This window comes from Ornithorhynchus anatinus, chromosome 4 (assembly GCF_004115215.2).
Source record: "Ornithorhynchus anatinus isolate Pmale09 chromosome 4, mOrnAna1.pri.v4, whole genome shotgun sequence".
Classification (NCBI taxonomy): Eukaryota; Metazoa; Chordata; class Mammalia; order Monotremata; family Ornithorhynchidae; genus Ornithorhynchus; species Ornithorhynchus anatinus.
In genome coordinates, this window is record NC_041731.1 from 31,115,412 (window position 1) to 31,135,867 (window position 20,456).

The 20,456-nt window shown below is 42.3% G+C and overlaps 1 protein-coding gene across 7 annotated transcripts in view; it reads right to left on the reverse strand.

Moving 5' to 3' along the window:
* Positions 1 to 20,456, reverse strand: part of CDK5RAP2 (CDK5 regulatory subunit associated protein 2) — a 139,300-nt gene that overhangs the window by 95,158 nt on the left and 23,686 nt on the right. For 6 of the 7 annotated variants that reach the window (XM_029062453.2, XM_039911746.1, XM_029062452.2 and 3 more), the window contains exons 2-5: positions 19,562 to 19,626; positions 15,394 to 15,461; positions 7,681 to 7,791; positions 1,323 to 1,399 (exon numbers count right to left, since the gene is read on the reverse strand). In XM_029062453.2, the coding sequence (XP_028918286.1) occupies positions 1,323 to 1,399; positions 7,681 to 7,791; positions 15,394 to 15,411 (206 nt within the window). In that variant the 5' untranslated portion in view covers positions 15,412 to 15,461; positions 19,562 to 19,626. Of the gene's footprint in view, positions 1 to 1,322; positions 1,400 to 7,680; positions 7,792 to 15,393; positions 15,462 to 18,415; positions 18,489 to 19,561; positions 19,627 to 20,456 lie in introns of those variants that run through there. The other variant, XM_029062454.2, reaches the window with a different exon arrangement.

Here is a 20,456-nt window from a genome sequence, read left to right on the forward strand (position 1 = left end):
AAATGGGGATTAAGATTGTGAGCCCCATGTAGGACAGGAACTGTGTCTAACCTGATTAGGTCGCATCTACCCCAGTGCTTAGACATTCCTTGACACCTAGTAAGTGCTTAACAAATACCATCATTATTATTAATCCTCACTTCCATGATTCTAGGACCAAGCTGCTCTCAATCATTCAATGGCACTTTTTTGTGGTGGTTGTTTATTTTCCTGGTATTTATAAAGGGCTTACTATGTGCTGAGCACTGTTCTAAGCACTGGGGTAGATACAAGCTAATCAGGTTGGACACAGTTCCTGTCCCACCTGGGGCTCACAGTTATTAATCCCCATTTTACAAATGAGGTAACTGAGGCACAGAGAAGTAAAATGACTTGTTCACGGTCACATAGCAGTCTAGTGGAGGAACACAGTTTCTGCTACATTTTAAGAGTTTACAGATTACGAGTGACAGAGCAGAAAACGAAGGCTTCAATTGTACTACGTCATTCATATTCATGCTTCTTAATGCCAAGAGATGAAGCAGTCAACATTACAGATGATATCGGGTTAATTAGTTCAAGTCGTGCTTGTTTCAGAGGAGAGTAGTGTCATGGGCCCCACTCTAACACAACAACTGACCAGGTTCGAAATCACCTACTTGAGGGGAGACATGGAGTTAATCAATCAGACGATCAATGGTAGTTATTGAGCATGTACTGCATGCAGAGCCCTGGACTAAGCAATTGGAAGAGTACAATACAATAAAGTTGGTAGACATGTTCCCTGCCCACAAGAAGCTTACAGTCTAGTAGGGGGTGGGGGGGAGAAATGCTTACAGAGTCAACCACAAGACCCAAAACAAATACAATTTGGAAGCGTGTACTCTGGTCAAAGCTCATCACTGGAAATTCTCTATGTTCTCTAGTCTTTCCTAGTGTTATGGCCTAGGTCCAATTTGAGTAATTGTATTTTCCTAGTCCAAATCGCTGATAGCCTCAGTTAGACCTGATAGTCTTTACTTTGCATTCTCTTCTGGGTGGCGCTACGCTCTACTGGTTGCCATATTTTCCTCTAGAGGAGGCTACACTGCAAAGGTAAATTAAGTTTTTTTTCCTCTCTCTCTCTTCTTCTCTCCCTGGCTTTTTGCTCGCTCTTCCTCTCACACTCCAAGGGTCTCCTGCTACATAAATGATATTACAAAAACGTAAGCGTTCATTCTGCAGTCTGGCCAAGCCTCTACTGTCTAAGCCCCAGAAAAGACAAAGATGCTCGGATTTTCAGGGTGGGGGTTGTCAAGCTTTTTTTGTTTGTTTTTAAAAAAATCTCAGAAAGCGACACTTACGAGGCTTTGATGAGGAGATGCTCCCTCTTCTGTAACTCACGTTTCAGGCTTTCCAGCTCCACCTTTAGCTCAATGTTCTTCATGGCAAGATTAGAAAAGAAAAGATACAATGTAGAAACACAATAAGGTGCACAAAATTCAATTGCAGAGAAATGCCTCAAGTATGTATTGACTATGCATTGTCTGTAATAGGCAGCTGGTAGATGCAAAACCTAATTAGCCTCAGGGTAGACTGGAAAGGGAATTTATTAAAGATTCTGGTTTCCTCTAAAGAAAGACCTGCATTGCTCAAGTCTCAAAATAATCATGTAAATTTCACAAGCTTCTAAAACTAAAGCATTCAAATACCACCATATAAATAAATGTCACACAAGTGAGGTTGATTTAAAAATTGCTTGCCCTTTGCCAATTAAATTAAAGGCAATCCTGCGGTTTGTTTTTACCATTCCAAAGCAATTACTTCTGGTTGTTTACAATCCCGCATACAGTTGTCACAGCCACGGGAACATGTTTTAAAAAAAACACTTGGATAAATAGGGGACCCTGGTTTCTTGGCCTGTCAATCTTAAAAATCACATATATAACAAACACACTCAACCCAAAGAAAAAGTAGCACAATGTGATTGGTCTATATGGACTAGCCGGAGCCTTTCTAGCCATTTTTCTCTCTGTACTGTGAATGACCCGGCTATCAGAAGATTGTGGTAACAACCTGAAGGGGAAGAGAAATGAAGGGTCCTTTGGGAGAGTACATAAAGGAGAGTAAAATGAACTGTCAGCCTAATCTCCAATCCCTTTCCCTGAAAGGTTCTGAAGTCACTGCCCTAGTTTCTGGATGAGCCCTAGGTGGTGATCAGCTCATGGAACATAATCACTCTCTTGACACCTGGTCAGCAAGAAGACAACTTGAGTAATCAATCAATCAATCACTAGCATTTATTGAGCACTTACTTTGTCTAGGTCATTTGGGAGAGTACAAGAGAGTAATCAGCCAATGATGTTTATTGAGCACTTACTGTGTGCACAGCATAGTACTAAATCCTTGGGAAAGTAGAATGCAACAGAGTTGATGGACACAATCCCTGCCCAGAAGGAGTTAAGGGTCTTTGGAGCAAGACAGATGTTAAAATCAACTATAGATAGGGGAAATAGCAGAGTGTAAGGATACATACCTAGGTGCTGAGGATGGGATGGATAACAAGTGTTTGAGGGTTGCAGATTTGAGTGTGTAAATGGAATGGGGAAACAATGACTTAGGGAAGGCCTCTTGGAGGAGATGTGATTTTGAAGGTGGGGAGAGTGGTGGTCTGTTGGATATGAATGGGAAGGGAGTTACAGACCAGGGGCGGAAGTGGGTAAGAGGTCAGCAGCTGGATAGATGAGATCAAAGCCCAGAGAGTAGATTGGCATTAGAAGAGTAAAGTGTGGGGTTGGTTTCTAATATGAGATCAGCGAGGTAAAATAGAGGGAAAGAGCTGATTGAGTGCCTTTAAACCAATGGTTTGGGATTCTTGTTTGCTATGGAGGTAGAGAGGGAAGAAATGGAATGAACGGGTTTTTTTATAAAAATGATCCAGACTGCAGAGTGAAATATAGGCTGGAAAGGGGATTGACAGGAGGCAGGGAGGGCAGTGAAGTGGCTGATGCAGTAATCAAGGCAGATAGGATAAGTTCTTGGCTCAGCATGATACCTGTTGGATAGAGAGTCAAGGAATTCTAGAGGTATCATGAAGGTATGTCCAACCTAGTTAACTTGTATCTATCCCAAAGCTTAGACCTGTGTTTGACAGATATGGGCATGGAACATGTCTCCTAATTCTGCTGTATTGTGCCTTGGTACATTGTTCTGCACATAGTAAGTGCTCAATAAATACAATTAACAAATACCATTTAAAAAGGCATAACCAATAGGATTTGGTAACAGATTGAATATGCAGGCTGAATGAGAGAGATGAGACAAGGATCATCTACAGGTGTGAGAGACGGGGAGGATGGTGATGTTCAAGAAAATGGAAAGTGTCGGGGAGGACACGGTTTGGGTGGGAAGGTGAGGAGTTCTGTTTGGGACATGTTAAATTTGTGGTGCTAGGTCAGAGATGAAGGCAGGACTCTGGCAGAGTCTTCAGTTTATGTCTCCACTCTCCCTTGTTAGACTGAAAACTCTTTGATGGCAGGGAGCATGTTTTTCCCTTTTTTGTGCCTGTCCTCCAAGTGTTTAACCCAGTGCTCTGCCTACAGCAGGTATTTAATGAATACTGTTGAAGCTGGAACTGATACACATTTTTGAATTCTATGGATTTCCTTAAAACATTGAGGCCAATTCTCTCAGTGCCTGAGCTTATTAGGATTTTAGGTACATTTGAGGGGCATTACCATGGCATAGCGGATTCAGCACAGGCCTGGGAGTCAGAAGGTCATGGGTTTTAATCCCACGTCAGCCACTCGTCTTCTGTGTGACTTTGGGCAACTCACTTCACTTCTCTGGGCCTTCTCTGTGGGCAGGGAATGTCACCATTTATTGTTGCATTGTAGTTTCCCAAGCGCTTAGTACAGTGCTCTGCACACAGTAAGCACTAAATAAATATGCTTGAAGGAATGAATGAATCATTCAGCCCACATATTCAGCCCATCATCAGAGCTGTCGGATCTACCTTGGCAACTGGAGCAACACTCTGTCTTTCCCTCTCCATCCAAACTGTTACCCTGCTGATCCTGCATCAGCCTCCCCACTCCACTCCATTCTTCAATCTGACTGGATCAACTTTATTAAAAAATGTTTATTTCATGTCTCTCCCCACCCCTCAAAAGTCTCCAATGGCTGCCCAGTCAGCTCCACATAAAACAGAACACTTTATGTCTGAAGTCTGATGTTTTGATGCCCGACTCCCCACTTCTAGACTGTAGAAGAGATTGTGGGCAGGGATTGTCGTTTTCTGAATTGTACTTTCCAAGTGCTTAGTACAGTGCTCTGCACACATTAAGCACTCAATAAATACAACTGAATGAACAGAAACCCCTTATGTTTGGCTTTAAGGCACTTAATCAGTTCTCCTCATCCTCATCTGACCATGTTAATCTCCCACTACAACCCAATCCAACACTTAGCTCCTACTCACTGTACCTTGTTCTCATCAGTCTTGCCACCTACCCATTCCTACATCCTCCCTTAGGCCTGAAACTTCCTCCCCCTTCATATCTGACAGACCACCATCAAAGCACTACCTAATCCTATCCCCCCAAAGAGACCTTCCTTGTTAACTCTTCATTTCCCCATTTAATTTCCTCTCCCTTCCATGTCCTCTATGCACTTACTCCTTAAGCATTTTGACACTCATTTTACTCCCACCCCATGGCACTTTCAGCTCTTAGAACAGTGCTCGCCACATAGTATGTGCTGAACAAATACCATTAGTATTATTATTATTGAGAGCTCACCTCCTCCCAGCGGCCTTCCCAGACTGAGCCCTCCCTTTCCCTCCTCCCCTCCCCATCCCCCTACTCCCTCCGCTCTACTCCCTTCCCCTCCCCACAGCACTTGTGTATATTTGTATATATTATGTATGTATTGTATGTATTACTCTAATTTATTAATGATGTGCATATATTTATGATTCTATTTATCTTGATGGCACTGATGCCTACCTACTCGTTTTGTTTTGTTGTCTGTCTCCCCCTTTTAGACTGTGAGCCTATCATTGGGCAGGGATTGTCTCTATCTGTTGCTGAATTATACATTCCAAGCGCTTAATACAGTGCTCTGCACACAATAAGCGCTCAATAAATACAATTGAATGAATTAATTCTGAATAAAAGAGAAGCATTGTATCTTAGTGGCAAGAGCACAGGCTGTGTGACCTTGGGCAAACCACTTAAATTCTCTGTGCCTCATTTACTTCATGTGGAAAATGGGGATTAAGACTATGAGCCCCACGTGGGACAATCTGAATACCTTGTATCTACACCAGCATTTAGAACAGTGCTTGGCACATAGTAAGTGCTTAACAAATACCATAATTTTTTTAAATTATTATTTATACCCTTATCCTCTAGACTATGAGCTCATTGTGGGCAGGGAATGTGTCTGTTTGTTATATTGTACTGTTCTAAGTGCTTAGTACAGTGCTTTGCACACAGTAAGCACTCAATATGATTGAATGAGTGAATACTCTGCTGCTTCCCTATCTATAATTAATTTTAATGTCGGTCTCCCCCATTTGACTGTCAACTCCTGGAGGGCAGGGATTCAGTTTTACCAACTCTACCGTACTGTACCCCCTCAAGGAGTGTGGCCTGGTGATGGAGCACGGGTTTGGGAGTCAGAAGAACCTGTTTTAATCCTAGCTCTGCCACTTGTCTGCTGTGTGACCTTGGGCAAGTCACTTCCCTTCTCTATGCCTCTGTTCCCTCATCTGTAAAATGGGGATTAAGACTGTGAGTCCCACATGGGACAGGGACTATGTCCCAACCTGATTCACTTGTATCCACTCCAGCACTTGGTACAGTGCCTGGCACATAGTAAAACTTAAATACCACAATTATCATTATTATTTCTGTAGTATTCTGCACACAATAAGCCCTTAATAAATACCACTGATTGATAAATTAATTATATCAGAAATGGGCAACTGTGGCTGGAGCCGCTCTTTGACTTTTGAGGCTTGCCAAGGTCTATGGGCCAAATGCACCCTTCCGACCACTGTTGGATGAAGAACTGGGAGGGGCTGGGGAAGTCAGAAGGAGGAAGGGAGGGAGGTAAAAAGGAGTGGGGCAAAGAGGCTCCAACTGCACAAGGGCAAGCACCATCACCTGCTGCCCCTCCTACCTTCCTCCAAACCAGTGGGACTATAAAACTATTCACTATGCTCAAGATCACATCCAGGACGATGCTGCGAGCAGGGAAGCAGTGAGGTCTAGTGGATAGAGTACGGGCCAGGCAGTCAGAAGGTTCTGGGTTCTAATCCTGTTCCGCTTGCCTGCTGTGTGACCTTGGGAAAGTCACTTCACTTCTCTGCTTTTCAGTTACCTCATTTGTAAAATGGAGGCTGAGACTGGGAGCCCTGTGTGAGACAGGGACTGTACCAAACCCAATTATCTCATATCTACCAAGTGCTTAGTACAGTGCCTGGCATATGGTAAGCACTTAAAAAATACCATAATTATGATTATTATTGTATTTATTACTATCCTCTAGACTGGAAGCTCTGTCTGCCAAATTCATTGTACTGTACCCTCCCAAGCGCTCAGTATAGTGGTCTGCACATAGTGCTCAATAAACAGGACTGATGACGATAATGATGATGATGATTTGCAGCTGGCTCAGATAGCCATAAATCACTCTGTGGGGCCCACATTACATCGCCTTGAAGTCGGATTGGGCCCGTCCCCGTCCTAAATTACTTCCAAGCAGCCTGAGGATTTCTTATTCTTCCAAAATCCTCTAATTTTCTTCCAAGAAATAAACTTGGGCCCTGTTGAAATTGGCCTCTACTGAGGCCCAGCAACATTCTAATCTGCAAAGGCACCGCACCCAGTGCCCCCGATCCCATTGTGAAACGGCACTGAAAAGGCAGAGATGTTTTTTGTTCTTCAAGAAGTTTAAGCCTGCTGCAACTTTTCTCCTCAGTATTCATCAACTTATTTCCCCTTTTTCAAAAGTTTTTACAGATCTTCACTTCTGAAAAGAGAATGAGGAATAATCCCCAGGCCCAAAACGAATCTGATTGAAGAACAGGACAATACTCCCAAACAGTGTTTGGTATTCATTTTTGCAGATTCCGAATTGAAAATGTGCTCTTGGGCAGAGGCCTCTGGGTCAAACTTCAGACAAGAGCAAATTTTTATGACAGATTGAAGCACATGAGGAACAAAGAAGAGTTACATAATGGAAAAACTGACACAGAACTCCTCAAAAAGATGTAAGAAATAATTACCCAGAGAGAGATAATTTAGGCAGAGATTGTGGATCCAAAGACATTTCTGTGATTTATCCCTCTACTAATTTGTTTTATTTTACACTGTACTAAAAAGGAACTCTGTTAATTAAAATTAATCTCTAACACTTCTATTTAATATTAAGGGCCATTCTAATCTCTATAACAGCACATAATCAATTGAAATAATATAAAAGTAGCTGCACTGATTTGTGCTATTTCAGAGCCAAATATTAATCAAAGCCAGCATTTTTCTGGCTGAAATAATTCTGAGGAAAGATACAATAATGATCAACTGTGATATAAGCTTGTTGTGGGCAGGGAGCATGTCTACCAACTCTGTTATAGTGTACTCTCCCAAGCGCTTAGTTCAGTGCACAGTACACACTCAATAAACGCCATTGATTGATTGATTTTTAAATACCCACAATTTTATAGATGTCTTCAGTGGGACCATCAAACTTCTGCTGCATCCGTTCTTCAAGGAAATAAATACGGAGCTTGAGGTTGAAGTTTTCTTTCTTCAGGTCGGTGATTTGCTGGAACAGAAGAATATGTGCTTTCTTAGGTGGGAAATAAGAGGGGTATTTAACAACTCCTGTTTAGCACCAACAGGTATCGAGAGCATCCCTGCAATATCCAATATCCAACTGCTTAAAGGGTATTTGGTGAATTCAGAACAAAGTTACACTTGTTCTATGTGGTTCCTGTTCATTTGGACACACACATACATATACACAAATCCACACAGAGCCATCTTTCGTTTTCATGGAACGATCTTTTATGGTAAGATCATCTCCAAGCTTGCAGCTGTGGACCAAACCCTCTGGCTGGCACTTGAGTGACAAATGGCATCTGTGTCTGCATTTTCCTAAGGAGATTTCCACCTCTCAACTCCAAAGCTTCTCCTTTTGAAAGCAGATTTCTAATTTGAACACACTTGGAAAAGCTGAAAATATCACTGTTTAATCTTCCAAACACCGATGACAAAAACTGTCAGTCATAGGATCTGCTTTTCCCTCTCCTTTCGGTTTTGGCTGGACAAAAAACATTCAGCTTTTTGATGTCACCACGTCTTTAACACTTCAGCACAGGAAGGAAAGGCATGAAAGTCACCCATTCCCCAGCCAGTTTCACACGGTTCCTTGGAAACTCCCTTCTCACCCACCACCCCTAGCAGAAGCCTAGAGACACATTGGCAAGTCTTTTTTTTTTTAATGGTATTTGATAAGTGCTTACTATTTGCCAGGTACTGTACTAAGCGCTGGGGTAAATGCAAGTTGATCAGCTTATACACAGTCCACATCCCACATGGGGCTCACAGTCTTAACCTCCATTTTACAGATGAGTTACCTGAGGCCCAGAGAGGTAAAGTGACTTGCCCAAGGTCACAAAGCAGAAAAGTGACAGCAGAGCTGGGATTAAAACACAGATCTTTCTGAGTCCCAAACCCATGCTCTATCCACTCGGCCACACTGCTTCTCATTCTCTGCTCAAAAAAGCTTTCCTTACTTTTGAGAAATGGCAGTGTCACCACTTGGCTAAAATAAATCATTAATCACTTGACTGATTGAATAATTTTAAAATCTCTCTGCAAAAGGAATCGGGCAGAGACAGAAACACACTCATGGCCCAAACGCATATCGCTTCCGGCATCTGGCTGGGGAACACAAGGATCCTGAGCCGATGACCTCACTGCTTACAACTTTAATGAACAGATCCCCATTATCTCCTCCAGTTTAGAATGGGAATGGACAGAATGAATCGGAGCAGCAGAGAGAAGACATTACAGAGGCTGTGGCCCAAATCCTCAGGTAACCGATGAATGCTTGGAAGGAAAAGGAGATCACATGGAAGATCAAACCTAATCCAGCAACAGAGAACTAAGCCACCAATAGAAGAAGTGTGGCTAAGTGGATAGAGCATGGGCCTGGCAGTAAGAAGGACCTCGATTCTAATCCCAGCTCTGCCACTTGACTGCTGTGGGACCTTGGGTAAATCACTTCACTTCTCTAGGCCTCCGTTACCTCATCTGCAAAATGGGGATTAGCGTTGGGAGCCCCATGTGGACATGGAATGTGTCCAACTTGATGGCTTGGATCTACCCCAGTGCTTAGTACAGTGCCTGGCACACAGTAAGCGCTTAACAGAAATCATAAAAAAAACACAAAACAATGAAGCGATAAAAGTAAGGGAAATTAGGCTTTTTTAAACTGAAGTTGTTTGATCTCTGGAGCATTACTCACACAGTGAAAATACCACTTGACTTCATAGTAAATCTAAGATGGTGATGTTTGGTCCGTTTCCTCATAAAAGTAAGGGAAACTTACTTTCTTGAAACTGAAGTTGCTTGATTCCTGAGGCATAACTCACATAGTGACAAACACCATTTGACTACACAGAAAATCTACAATGGAAATGCTTAGTCTTTTTCCTCAACAAGCTCGTATCTGTAGGCACACCTCTATGCCACAGGGCTTTTGATGCCTGTCATAATACTGAGGCTGATCTGTTTACAGTTCTGTTAGAAAGACAAAAAGTTCCAAAGACTGAGATCCTGTCCAGTTCCTTACAAATACTTCACTCACAAATGGAGTACTACTTGTTTATGTCTCCTCTAGATTGTAAGCTCATCCTCTGGACCGTAAATTCACTGTAGACAGGGAATGAATATGTTATATTGTTTATAATGCAGTCTCCCAAGAGCTTAGTACAGTGTTCTACACATGGTAAGCGCTCAATAAATATGACTTACTGTCGATGATTTTCTTCCTGAACACTGCTCTATTGCTTCCTGTTCCATTTCAAAGTTTTCAGAGCATTTTACAATCAAAGTTGGATGTTGGGAAGAGGCAGAGAACCTTTTCTATACCAAGCATATTTCTAAACTAGGCTCTGGGCCCTATAACACTTTTGGCTTAAATTTCTGCCTAACAAGAACAGCACACTGCCAAAGTGATGGCTTCATTAAATAAACCGTATTTTCAACTTTTGAAAAAAGTCAAAGCATTCAAATAAAAGTATTCCCCTACCAGATGCTAGCTGAAAAAAGACACCCTGGTCTGTTCCTTAGCTACCACTAAAATATTTATGTATGTTTGGCCTAGAATGCCCCTTTGTGTACTGTGTTAAAAGTCTTAGCAGCATTTAAAAAGACTATTTGGCCTATTTTTGAAGTTATGGAAGTAAAAGGTTCCCACAGTGTGCACCTCCTGTTGAAGGAAAGATTGGAACTGATAAGTGAAATATGAGATACACAAGAGAAAATGTAAATGTGTTTCAGGTCATTCTGAAGAGCCAGGCAAGCAAAATGACCACGGAGAGGGAACTGGAAATACTGACACCAGCTTTTTCATATTAACTGACAGCCTCGCTCTTAACCTCCAAGGATTCCTTTCAAGTAAAATAAAAAGACCAAACAAGTCTGAATTATAAAAGATGTGGAGTAAGCGGATCGAAATGAGCCAACACATAGCCTGCTACAGTAACTTTGGGAACCCAACTCGGAAAGGAGAGGCAAAGTCAGAGTAGAAGTTCTCCGAGCAAGCTAACTTGGGCCACGTCACCGTCCTTGGATCATCTGGGCTATTTTTAAATGCCAGACGGCTTCTGAAAGAGGAAACCCTGAAAGAGTATACCGGGTAATTACATGCAACGTTTAGAGGCAAAGACATTCCATCTACGTGACATTTCTAAAAGTTGGTCAATCTCCTTGAACCACATTCACAAACACGGACAATCAGGCATGTGCCTTGGTCCCATTAAACCAAAACAAATGAACATTAGGATAACTCTAGCTGATCCCACCAAAGGTCTTACCTACAGAACCTTACATTCAGCCACTTCCCCAGTATGTAATTGATTTTAATGACTGTGTCCCACACTAAACTTTAAGGTCTTTGAGGTTGGGGATAGTTTACCAACTCTGTTGCACTGTACTCTACCAAGTGCTTAGTACGATGCTCTGCAAATATTATTGATGGACTGTCTGATTCACAGTCTCATGGCCTAGGAAAAACCCAATGCCAATCACTAAAGCCAACCTGATCAGTGGGAATGGGAGTTTCAAGGGTCAGGAATAGTGCCCATATTACCACAACACCTAGTCCAGAATAGAGCGGGGTTAAAACAGGGCTGGGAATGGTGTGACACAAAAGTCAAAATATAAATATCATCACTGCCCTTGACACTATCTGAACCAACTTTATCAGCAGCTCGTTAAGTGCTATTAATTTGTGTGGAAGCAATATAAAGAGCTCTTCAAAGAAAAAATGAGATAGATTCTTCTGTTGATATTGTTAGACAAATCTGGATCCTGGGACTTTAAGCTCCTCATGGGCAGAGATCATGTCTTCCAATTCTAGTGGCCTGGACTCTCCCAGGTGTTTTTAGTACAGTGCTCAGTGAAAAGGAAGCACTTAATAAATATTACTGATTGAGAACTTAGATAACTTGAGTTGAATTGTAAACACCAAATCAATTATTTGTATTCATTCCGTACCAAACATTTTGTGTGTGGCCCTCAACTGCCTACCAGAACTCATTAAGGAGCCACTCAGGGCAAATAATTGTCCTAACTCTGGACTACAAATTTGCTTAGTGTGAAAAACTCACAGAGAGCCCTTTTGGAAAGATCTTGGGATTGGGGATTCAGGAAATGTGGGTTTTAATCCCAGCTCTGCCTCTAATTTGTTGTGTGACCATGGGCAAGCCACTTAAACTTAACCTCAATTTCCCCTTCTGTAAAATGCTCTCACTACATGTTAGACTGGATGGCAGAGACTGTGTCTGATCTCATTCTCTTGCCTCTATCCCAGACTTAGTAAATCTCACTTTAAAAAAAAAAAAAAACACCTGTCTTTCAGAACTATTGTGATAAATCTGTAAAATGGTTTTGATATCCTAGGTAAATTGAAGGTCTTTTTCCAAACAAGAGGAAATCAATATCATTCCACATACCAGCATGAAGTCTCTCTTTCAAAGACACTGGTATGAACCTGATTGCCTTTTTCTATAAAACACAGGGCAAATGTAATGTGCTCAAATAAAAGTTATCACTTCCCTATTGATCGGTCAATCAACCATCAGTATTCACTGGGAACCTTATTTTGTGCAGAGCACTTTACTCTGCCCTTAGGTGAAGTTTGTTAGAAGACACAATCCCACCCCTTGGGTTTCCAATCTATCATCAGTAATTTTGATTGAGTGTTTAATGTTTGCAGAGAACTGTACTAAGCATTTGGGACAGCAGAATATAACAGAGTTGGTAGACATGCTCCCTGCCCACAAGGAGCTTACAGTCTAAAGGGGGAAGACAGAGAAGCAGTGTGGCTCAGTGGAAAGAGCACGGGCTTGGGAGTCAGAGGTCATGGGTTCTAATCCCGACTCCGCCACTTGTCAGCTATGTGACTTTGGGCAAGTCACTTCACTTCTCTGTGCCTCAGTTACCTCATCTGTAAACTGGGGATTATGATTGTGAGCCCCACGTGGGACAACCTGACTACCTTGTATCCCCCCAGCGCTTAGAACAGTGCTTGGCACATAGTAAGTGCTTAACAAATGCTATCATTATTACATACAAGAAAACAAATTACAGATATGTAGATAAATGTTGTGGAGCTGAGGGTGGGATGAATCAAGGATAGAAATCCTTGATAGACGAGATCAAGGTAGAGTGAGTAGGTTGATGTTAGAGGAACAAAGTGAGCATGTTGGGTTGTAGTTGGCAATCAACAAGGTAAGATAAGAGAAAGTGGTGTGATTGAGTGCATTAAAGCCAATAGCAAGGAGTTTCTGTTTGACATGGGAGGCGGATGGGCAACCACTGGAGGGTCCTGAGGAGTGGGAAAATATAGATTGACTGTTTTCCAGAAAAATGATCTGGGCAGCAGAGTGAAGAATGGACTGGAGTGGAGAGAGACAGGAGGCAGCAAAGTCAGCAAGAAGGCTGATGCAGTAATGAAGGTGGGACAAGAAAAGTGCTTGAATCAACATGGTAGCAGTTTGGAAGAAGGAAGGGCCAGTTGCAGCAGTTTAAAGGTAGAACAGACAGGATTTGATGTCAGAGTGAATATGGGGCTTGAATGAAAGAGATGAGTTGATTATGTTAGGGTAATGGGCTTGAGAGACAGGGAGGATCGTGTTGGTGTCTATAGCGATTGGAAAGCCAGGGGGAAAGTCACTGTACTAAGTGCTAGGGTGGATATAAGCAAATCAGGTTGGACAAAGTCCCTGTCCCACATGGGGCTCCCATTCTCAATCCCCATTTTACAAATGAGGTAACAGGCACAGAGAAGTGAAGTTACTTGCCCAAGGTCACACAGCAGACAAGTGGCAGAGCCAGAATTAGAACTCATGACCTTCTGACTCCAGGCCTGTGTTCTATCCTCTACGCTGTGCGGTTGTCACAGCAACTTTTTATTATGAATGAGTGAAACTCCAGACTTAAATCTAAAACCCTGCTGAACTCTCTTTTAGTTTTCCAAAGGAAATTCAAATTATCTCTGGATGGAGATCAGACAAACGATGGTCCAGTCCAGAAGAAAACTTTGAGTGGCTGAACGGGAACCATCTAAAACAGAGCAGCTATTTCAATCTCAACTATGGGGTTTAAAAATAATATAATAAAAAATATGAATGCCATAAACCCTAACAGCAGCCCAAGGACCACCTTTATAACGAAAAAACATAAATCCTAAAAGATATTGGCAAAGCAAGCTCTACCTGCCTACATGTACTGCCTTGTTCTGGAAAGTTTAGGGCTTTTTAGGGCCATTTTGACAGATGAGAACTTTAGAGCCAATATGAAAAATAAAGATGAAATGAGGAAAAGCACTTTAATTATTGACAATATATAGTCAAATCCTACCCATTTGAGGTCCCCAAACCCTGACAACACAGAGATAGTTACACAGTTCAAACTCCAATTGCTCATAGCTCAGGAATTACTCAATTCCATTACAGATCTGACAAGTAATTTCTTCAACTGGTCACTGGTGGTTTGCAGATAACTATTAGAGGTAATGACTACCTAAATTAAATCCAAAAACAGGGCAACTCTGTTCCATAAAGACAACCATGGATAAAGAAATATAATTGCAAAATGCTACTCCATTCGTTTCTGCTACCCTCTTTGATAAATATCTACTGCATCGTCTATAACTATGGATTTCATTAAGTTACGCATGTAGATGGGACTAATTCTTCCAGACATGAATGGAAGAGTGTATAGCAGGTAACTTGTTAATGAAAATGAGAACTGAAATCGGGAAAATAGCTCAATTTTACTGCTCCCAACAAAAGCCCCCTTCCTTATCAAGTGAGAAAACACTTAAAATGCCAACTCAGAATCCCTGGATATTTGATTTCTTGCTGTCACACTTCTCCCTCCCTCTTTTCTCTCTATTTTTTTCTTTTTTTCTTTATTTTTTATCGTACTTGTTAAATGTTTACTCTGGGCCAAACACTGTACTAATTGCTGAGGTACATACTAGCTTACCAGGTTGGACTCAGTCCCTGTCCCACATTTTAATCCCCACTTTCCAGAGGAGGTAACTGAGGCACAGATAAGTAGCAGACAAGTTGTGGAGCCAAAATTGGCACTGACTTCCAGGCCTGTGGGCCTTCCACTAGACCACTCTCCTTCCCAATGTGACTGCCCAATGACTGTCAAGATTCCAGGCTCAACACCCTTAATATGATAATCCCATCACCCTCAGGACACTGCTACTCAGCTTAGACACAGCAGAGCAACAACTGAAGTTAAGAATCAGAAGCGCAAAGAGAGGGCCAGTAGTGTACATGATTCAAGCATTTAGTACAGTAGTGTTTTGCATACAGTAAGTGCTCAATAAATATGATTGAATGAATGATTCTGTACCTAAGGAATGACATGTCTTTGAGCTTGAAGATATTGCCACCGTCCCAACAGTGACAGCTTGGTAGCTTGACAAAAACTCTTTGCCAAGGATGCCAAAGAGGCATAGCATCAAACCCACGCACCACCTGCAAAGCTTAGTTTCCAATCCTAGCATTATTTATCTTGAACGACTCTAAGGCAGCACAGTCTTGACAGTGGTTTGCAGGAGATAAAGACTTTGACTGCTTAAGTACGGAGGAATAACAGAAGCAGTTCCACTTACGTTCTCATAGTCCCTCATGTTTCGAGCTCTGGTGGGAGACCCTGCTTCTTCTGAAGAGATGGGGAGCCCTAAAGATGGAAAAATGCACATGTGAAGAGGATATGCAGTCCATGCTTCCCACTCCATAAAAACCTCCAGTGGTGGCCCATCCATCTCCGCGACAAAGAGAAATTCCTAACCATTGGGTTTAAGACACTCCATCACCTTGCCTCCTCCTACCTTACTCCCTGATTTCCTACTGCAACTCAGCCCACATCAACTCTTCTAACATCAGCCTTCTCACTGTACCTCAATCTCATCCATCTTGCCGCCACACCCTCAGCCCCATCCTGCCTCTGGCCCTCTCTTTTCATATATGACAATTACTCTCTCCAATTTCAGTCTTTTTTAAAGCACATTTCCTAAAAGAGTAAGCTCGATGTTAGCAAGGAATGTGCCTGTTACATTGCTTTTTAGTACTCTCCCAAGCGTTTAGTACAGTGCTGTGCACACAGTAAGTGCTCAAGAAATACAATTGATTGAAGAGGCCTTCTCCAACTAAAGCATCATTTCCCCTTCTCACACTCCCTTCTGCATTGCCCTTGCACTTGGTTTTTCACCCTTTATTCACTCCTCCCTTAGCTAAAAAGCACTTACGAACATATCTATGCTACTGAGATGCCTGTCTAGTTGTTTTGTTTTGTTGTCTGTCTCCCCACTTCTACACTGTGAGCCCATTGTTGGGCAGGGATTGTCTCTATCTGTTGCCAAATTGTACTTTCCAAGCACTTAGTACAGTGCTCTGCACACAGTAAGTGCTCCATAAATAAGATTGAATGAATGAATATCCACAATTTATATATTCATTTATATTGATGTCTGTCTCTACCCTCTAGACTGTAAGCTTATTGTGGGCAGGGAATGTCTACCAACTGTGATATGTCTACCAATTGTGATACTGTGCTTTCCCAAGTGCTTAGTACAGTGCTCTGTACTCAGTAAGCACTAATAAATACCACTGATAGATTGATCGACATTGATGCAGATTGCAGAAGATACCTATTGGGTTCAAGAAAACAGATTAAATCTGAGTTGGACAGGATGATTTTTTTTAGCTACAATTTACTAATTTAATTCTAACTAAAAGCACTACACTTTCTATTACTGTTTTGTGCTTTAAGAATTAGAAGAATGAGCCCAAGCGTGTTGACAAAACATAAAACAAAGCCACACATAAAACATTTCACCTCTCTTGTGTATAGAAAGATATAGGAATGTAACAGCACTTCTCTTTCACATTTTTACTGCTGGTGGGATAGTCTTTGAATGTTGTGCCAGCGTTAGTAACAATTTTTAAAGCTTGGTCTAGATTTAACAATGTTTAGAAAAATCAACTGAGGTGTGGATGTGTGTTCTATTTTAACAATTATACTACCTGTGCCACAGACCCTATTCGTTCACACTTTAAAAAAAATTTGCCCCCACTTTTCTTCCCTAAGCATCATCTGCTCACTCTCTGATAGTTCCCTATCCTCTAGCTTCAAAAACACTCATGGATCCCCTAGTTTACATAAAAACCTTCTCTTGTCCCCAAAACACCATCCAGTTTGACATTCTATCTCCCTCGTATCATCTCTGTCCAGATTCCTAGAAATTTGCTGCCTCCACTTCCTCTCCTCTGATTCTCTCCCTCTGCAATGGCTTCTACTCCCTCCACTGAAACTGCCCTCTCTAAAATCACCACTGACTTCCTCCTCACCAAATCTTAATGGACTCTACTCTACCTTAATCCTCCTTGAACTCTCATCTGTCTTTGTCACTGTGGAACCATGTCCTTCTCCTGGAAACACTATCTAACTTAGGCTTCTCTAACTCTGTCCTCTCCTGATCCTCCTCCTGCCTCTCTGGTTGTGTCTGGTTGGTCTCTTTTGTGGTTTCTTTCTCTGATTTTCCACTCCTAACTGTGGCGGTCCCTCAAGGCTCAGTTCTGAAATCCCTTCTACTCTCAATCTACACAAACTCTGTCTGGGGAGCTCATTCACTCTCACAACCTCAACTACCAGCTCTACATGAATGACTCTCACACCCCCAACCTCTCTTCTGCAATCTCACTTCTCCTCCTGACTCCAAGTCATCTTTACAAGTTCAAGCGCAACAAGTCCAAAACTGAAGTCATCTTCCCTGCCATATCCACTCCTCCTCCTTTTGACTTTTCCCATCACTGCTGATGACATTCCATCACCATCCTCCCCATTTCTGCCCTGGTGTCATCTTTGACTCCTCTCTCTTCCAATCCCCCTTTTCAGTCAGGTCACTAAATCCTGATGCTTTATTCTTCACAGCATTTCCAAAATCTGTCCTTCCCTCTCAACCCAAACCCCCAACCCATTACTGCTGATGACATTCCATCACCATCCTCCCCATTTCTGCCCTGGTGTCATCTTTGACTCCTCTCTCTTTCAATCCCCCTATTCAGTCAGGTCACCAAATCCTGATGCTTTTTTCTTCACACAGCATTTCCAAAATCTGTCCTTCCCCCTCAACCCAAACCCGCAAGCTTCCAGGCCATGTACTTATCATCCCTGATTCAACTACTGCATGAGCCTCCTCACAGATCTCCCAGCCTCCAGTTTCTTCCCTCTCTAGTCCATAATGCCCTCCGCTGCCTGGGTCACTTTTTTAAAATATGTCATTTGGGGCATGTTATCCCTCTCCTCTCAAACTGTAAACCCATTCTGGGCAAGGGAACCTAACAACTCTGTTATACTGTACTCTCCTAAGCACTTAGTACAGTGCTCAATAAATAAAATTGATCGATTGATTGAAACTCCCAAAGGTTGCCTGCCCATTCCTCTCCACCTATCTTTGGTCGTAAGGCACTCACTCAGCTCTCTCCCCAACTACTTATTCTTCACTCCTCTCCCACTACACTCCAGATGGCACACTTCAGTCCTCTCAAGCCAATCTATTCCTTATTGACTAATTTCCCAATTCCCAACTGTCTCTGGCTCATTGGCTCCAGATTCCATTGTCTGAGACTTACCAGCTCACCCAGATCCCAACATCCCCCAGTCTCCAGCTCTGCAGTGATTGTGGTCCAGAGTCAGCTGTCCTTTGTTCTGCTCCCACCAAATTCTGCTTCCATCTGGAGTGACTTGGGATTGTTACATCACTCAACCATCACTCGATTCTCAAACCACCTTATTCCCCCTTCAATCCTCGCTCAGTGATGGCACATCCTTCAAAGCCCTCTTGTCACAGACCACCCCTCCGACTCAGGGCATTGTAAGGAAATCCTTTCTGTGGAAGGATCTAGTAACACTTATGCTTTTGTTTTGAGCCTCCATTTGATATATTTAATTCCAAATCTTTGAGAGAAAACTAGAAGGCAAGGTGCTTCAACGAACATCAAGTCAGATGATTATTTGCTTTTTCTTAACTGGGTGAACAGTGATTCCCTTTTCATTTCCAAAGCAATTCCATTCAATCGTATTTACTGAGCCTTTACTGTGTGCAAAGCACTATACTAAGCACTTGGGAGAGTGCAGTGCTCTGCACACAGTAAGCGCTCAATAAATACAATTAAATGAACTTGTTGAGTGCTATGTGCCAAGCACAGTTCTAAATGCTGGGGCAGATACAGTATAATCAGGTTGGACATAGTCTCTGTTAGAGTGGGGCCCACAGTCAATCCCCATTTTACAGATGAGGTAACTGAAGCACAGGGAACCAAAGTGACATGCCCAAGGTCATACAGCAGATAAGTGGCAGATCAGGGATTAGAGCCCATGTCCTCTGACTCTCCAGACTGCGCTCTTGCCACTAGGCCACCACAGGCAGCAAAGCAAGCATGCTAAAGCTGCACAAAAACTTTGTGCTGCAGTCACGTGAAGTTGGGAGAATAGTTCTATGCTGGGGGTCATTTCCAGGAGGACTGTAAGTGGCCCCAGCACCTGCCAGCTGCAATCTTTCACAGTGAGATAGGTTCACTGTCTCCCACTACAGATGATTTGGCAGTTAAACAAATACCATTTTTGCTAAATGACCAACAACTCTTTAGCATGTTTCACTTTAACTTAATTTCCTGACCTAATGAGCACCTCCATTTCCTATCTAATAGCCATCCTGAACATTATCAACTGGCACACTTAGTTTTTCTTAAGGAACAGGGTATATTTGCCATTCTTACCGCTGCTTCCGGGGCAGACATGAACCTCGTCATCTGGTCTTTCTGGCAAATTTGGAATGAGGATACTAAAAGATGAAACACAATAAAACAAAAGATTAAGAACCAGACTTTCATAGAAAAAATTATCAAAATAAACCAACAAAAGAAATCTACAACAAACCCCACTTGACAGCAAACCAAGGGCAGGCATTTCTACCTGTGTCACACACAGGGAAAGAACTATAAATTCAGGAACTTTTCTTTTTATGGCATTTGTTAAGTACTTACTATGTGCCAGACACTGTACTAAACTCTGGGGTAGATATAAGATACTCAGGATGGACATAGTCCCTGTCCCACATAGGGCTCACAGTCTTAATCCCCATTTTACAGATGACGGAACTGAGGCCCACAGAAGTGAAATGACTTCGCAAGGGCACACAGCAGACAAATGGTGGAGCCAGGAGTAGAACCCAGGTCCTCCTGACTCCATGGCCCGGGTGGTATCCACTAGGCCATGCTGTTTCTCAAGGATGTCCAGCAAAAGAAGTAGAAAGAATGTGTATTTCCCCAGGAAAGAAACTGTGATGGTATTTTTAAGACCCTTCCTAAAAACAAAATGGTATATTTCTTTTCATTGCTGCAAATCTCTTCAGTTTACTATGTCTAGGAACCCTGGGGCAGATTGGCATCACCCTCATTTTATAGGTAAGAAAGCGGTTTCAGAAAAACGAAATCATTTGCTTGAGATGGCCATTCAGAAGAAAGTTGGACCCCAGAGCAGATTTATAGACCTTGCACCTGGGTATGGAGCTTATCAACTGTCACCATTCCCTGTAAATCTTTCCAAAACCATGTTGGTCCTTCTGGTTCTGTTTAACTCCCAAAACTATCCCCGCCTGGTTGGATAGTGTAA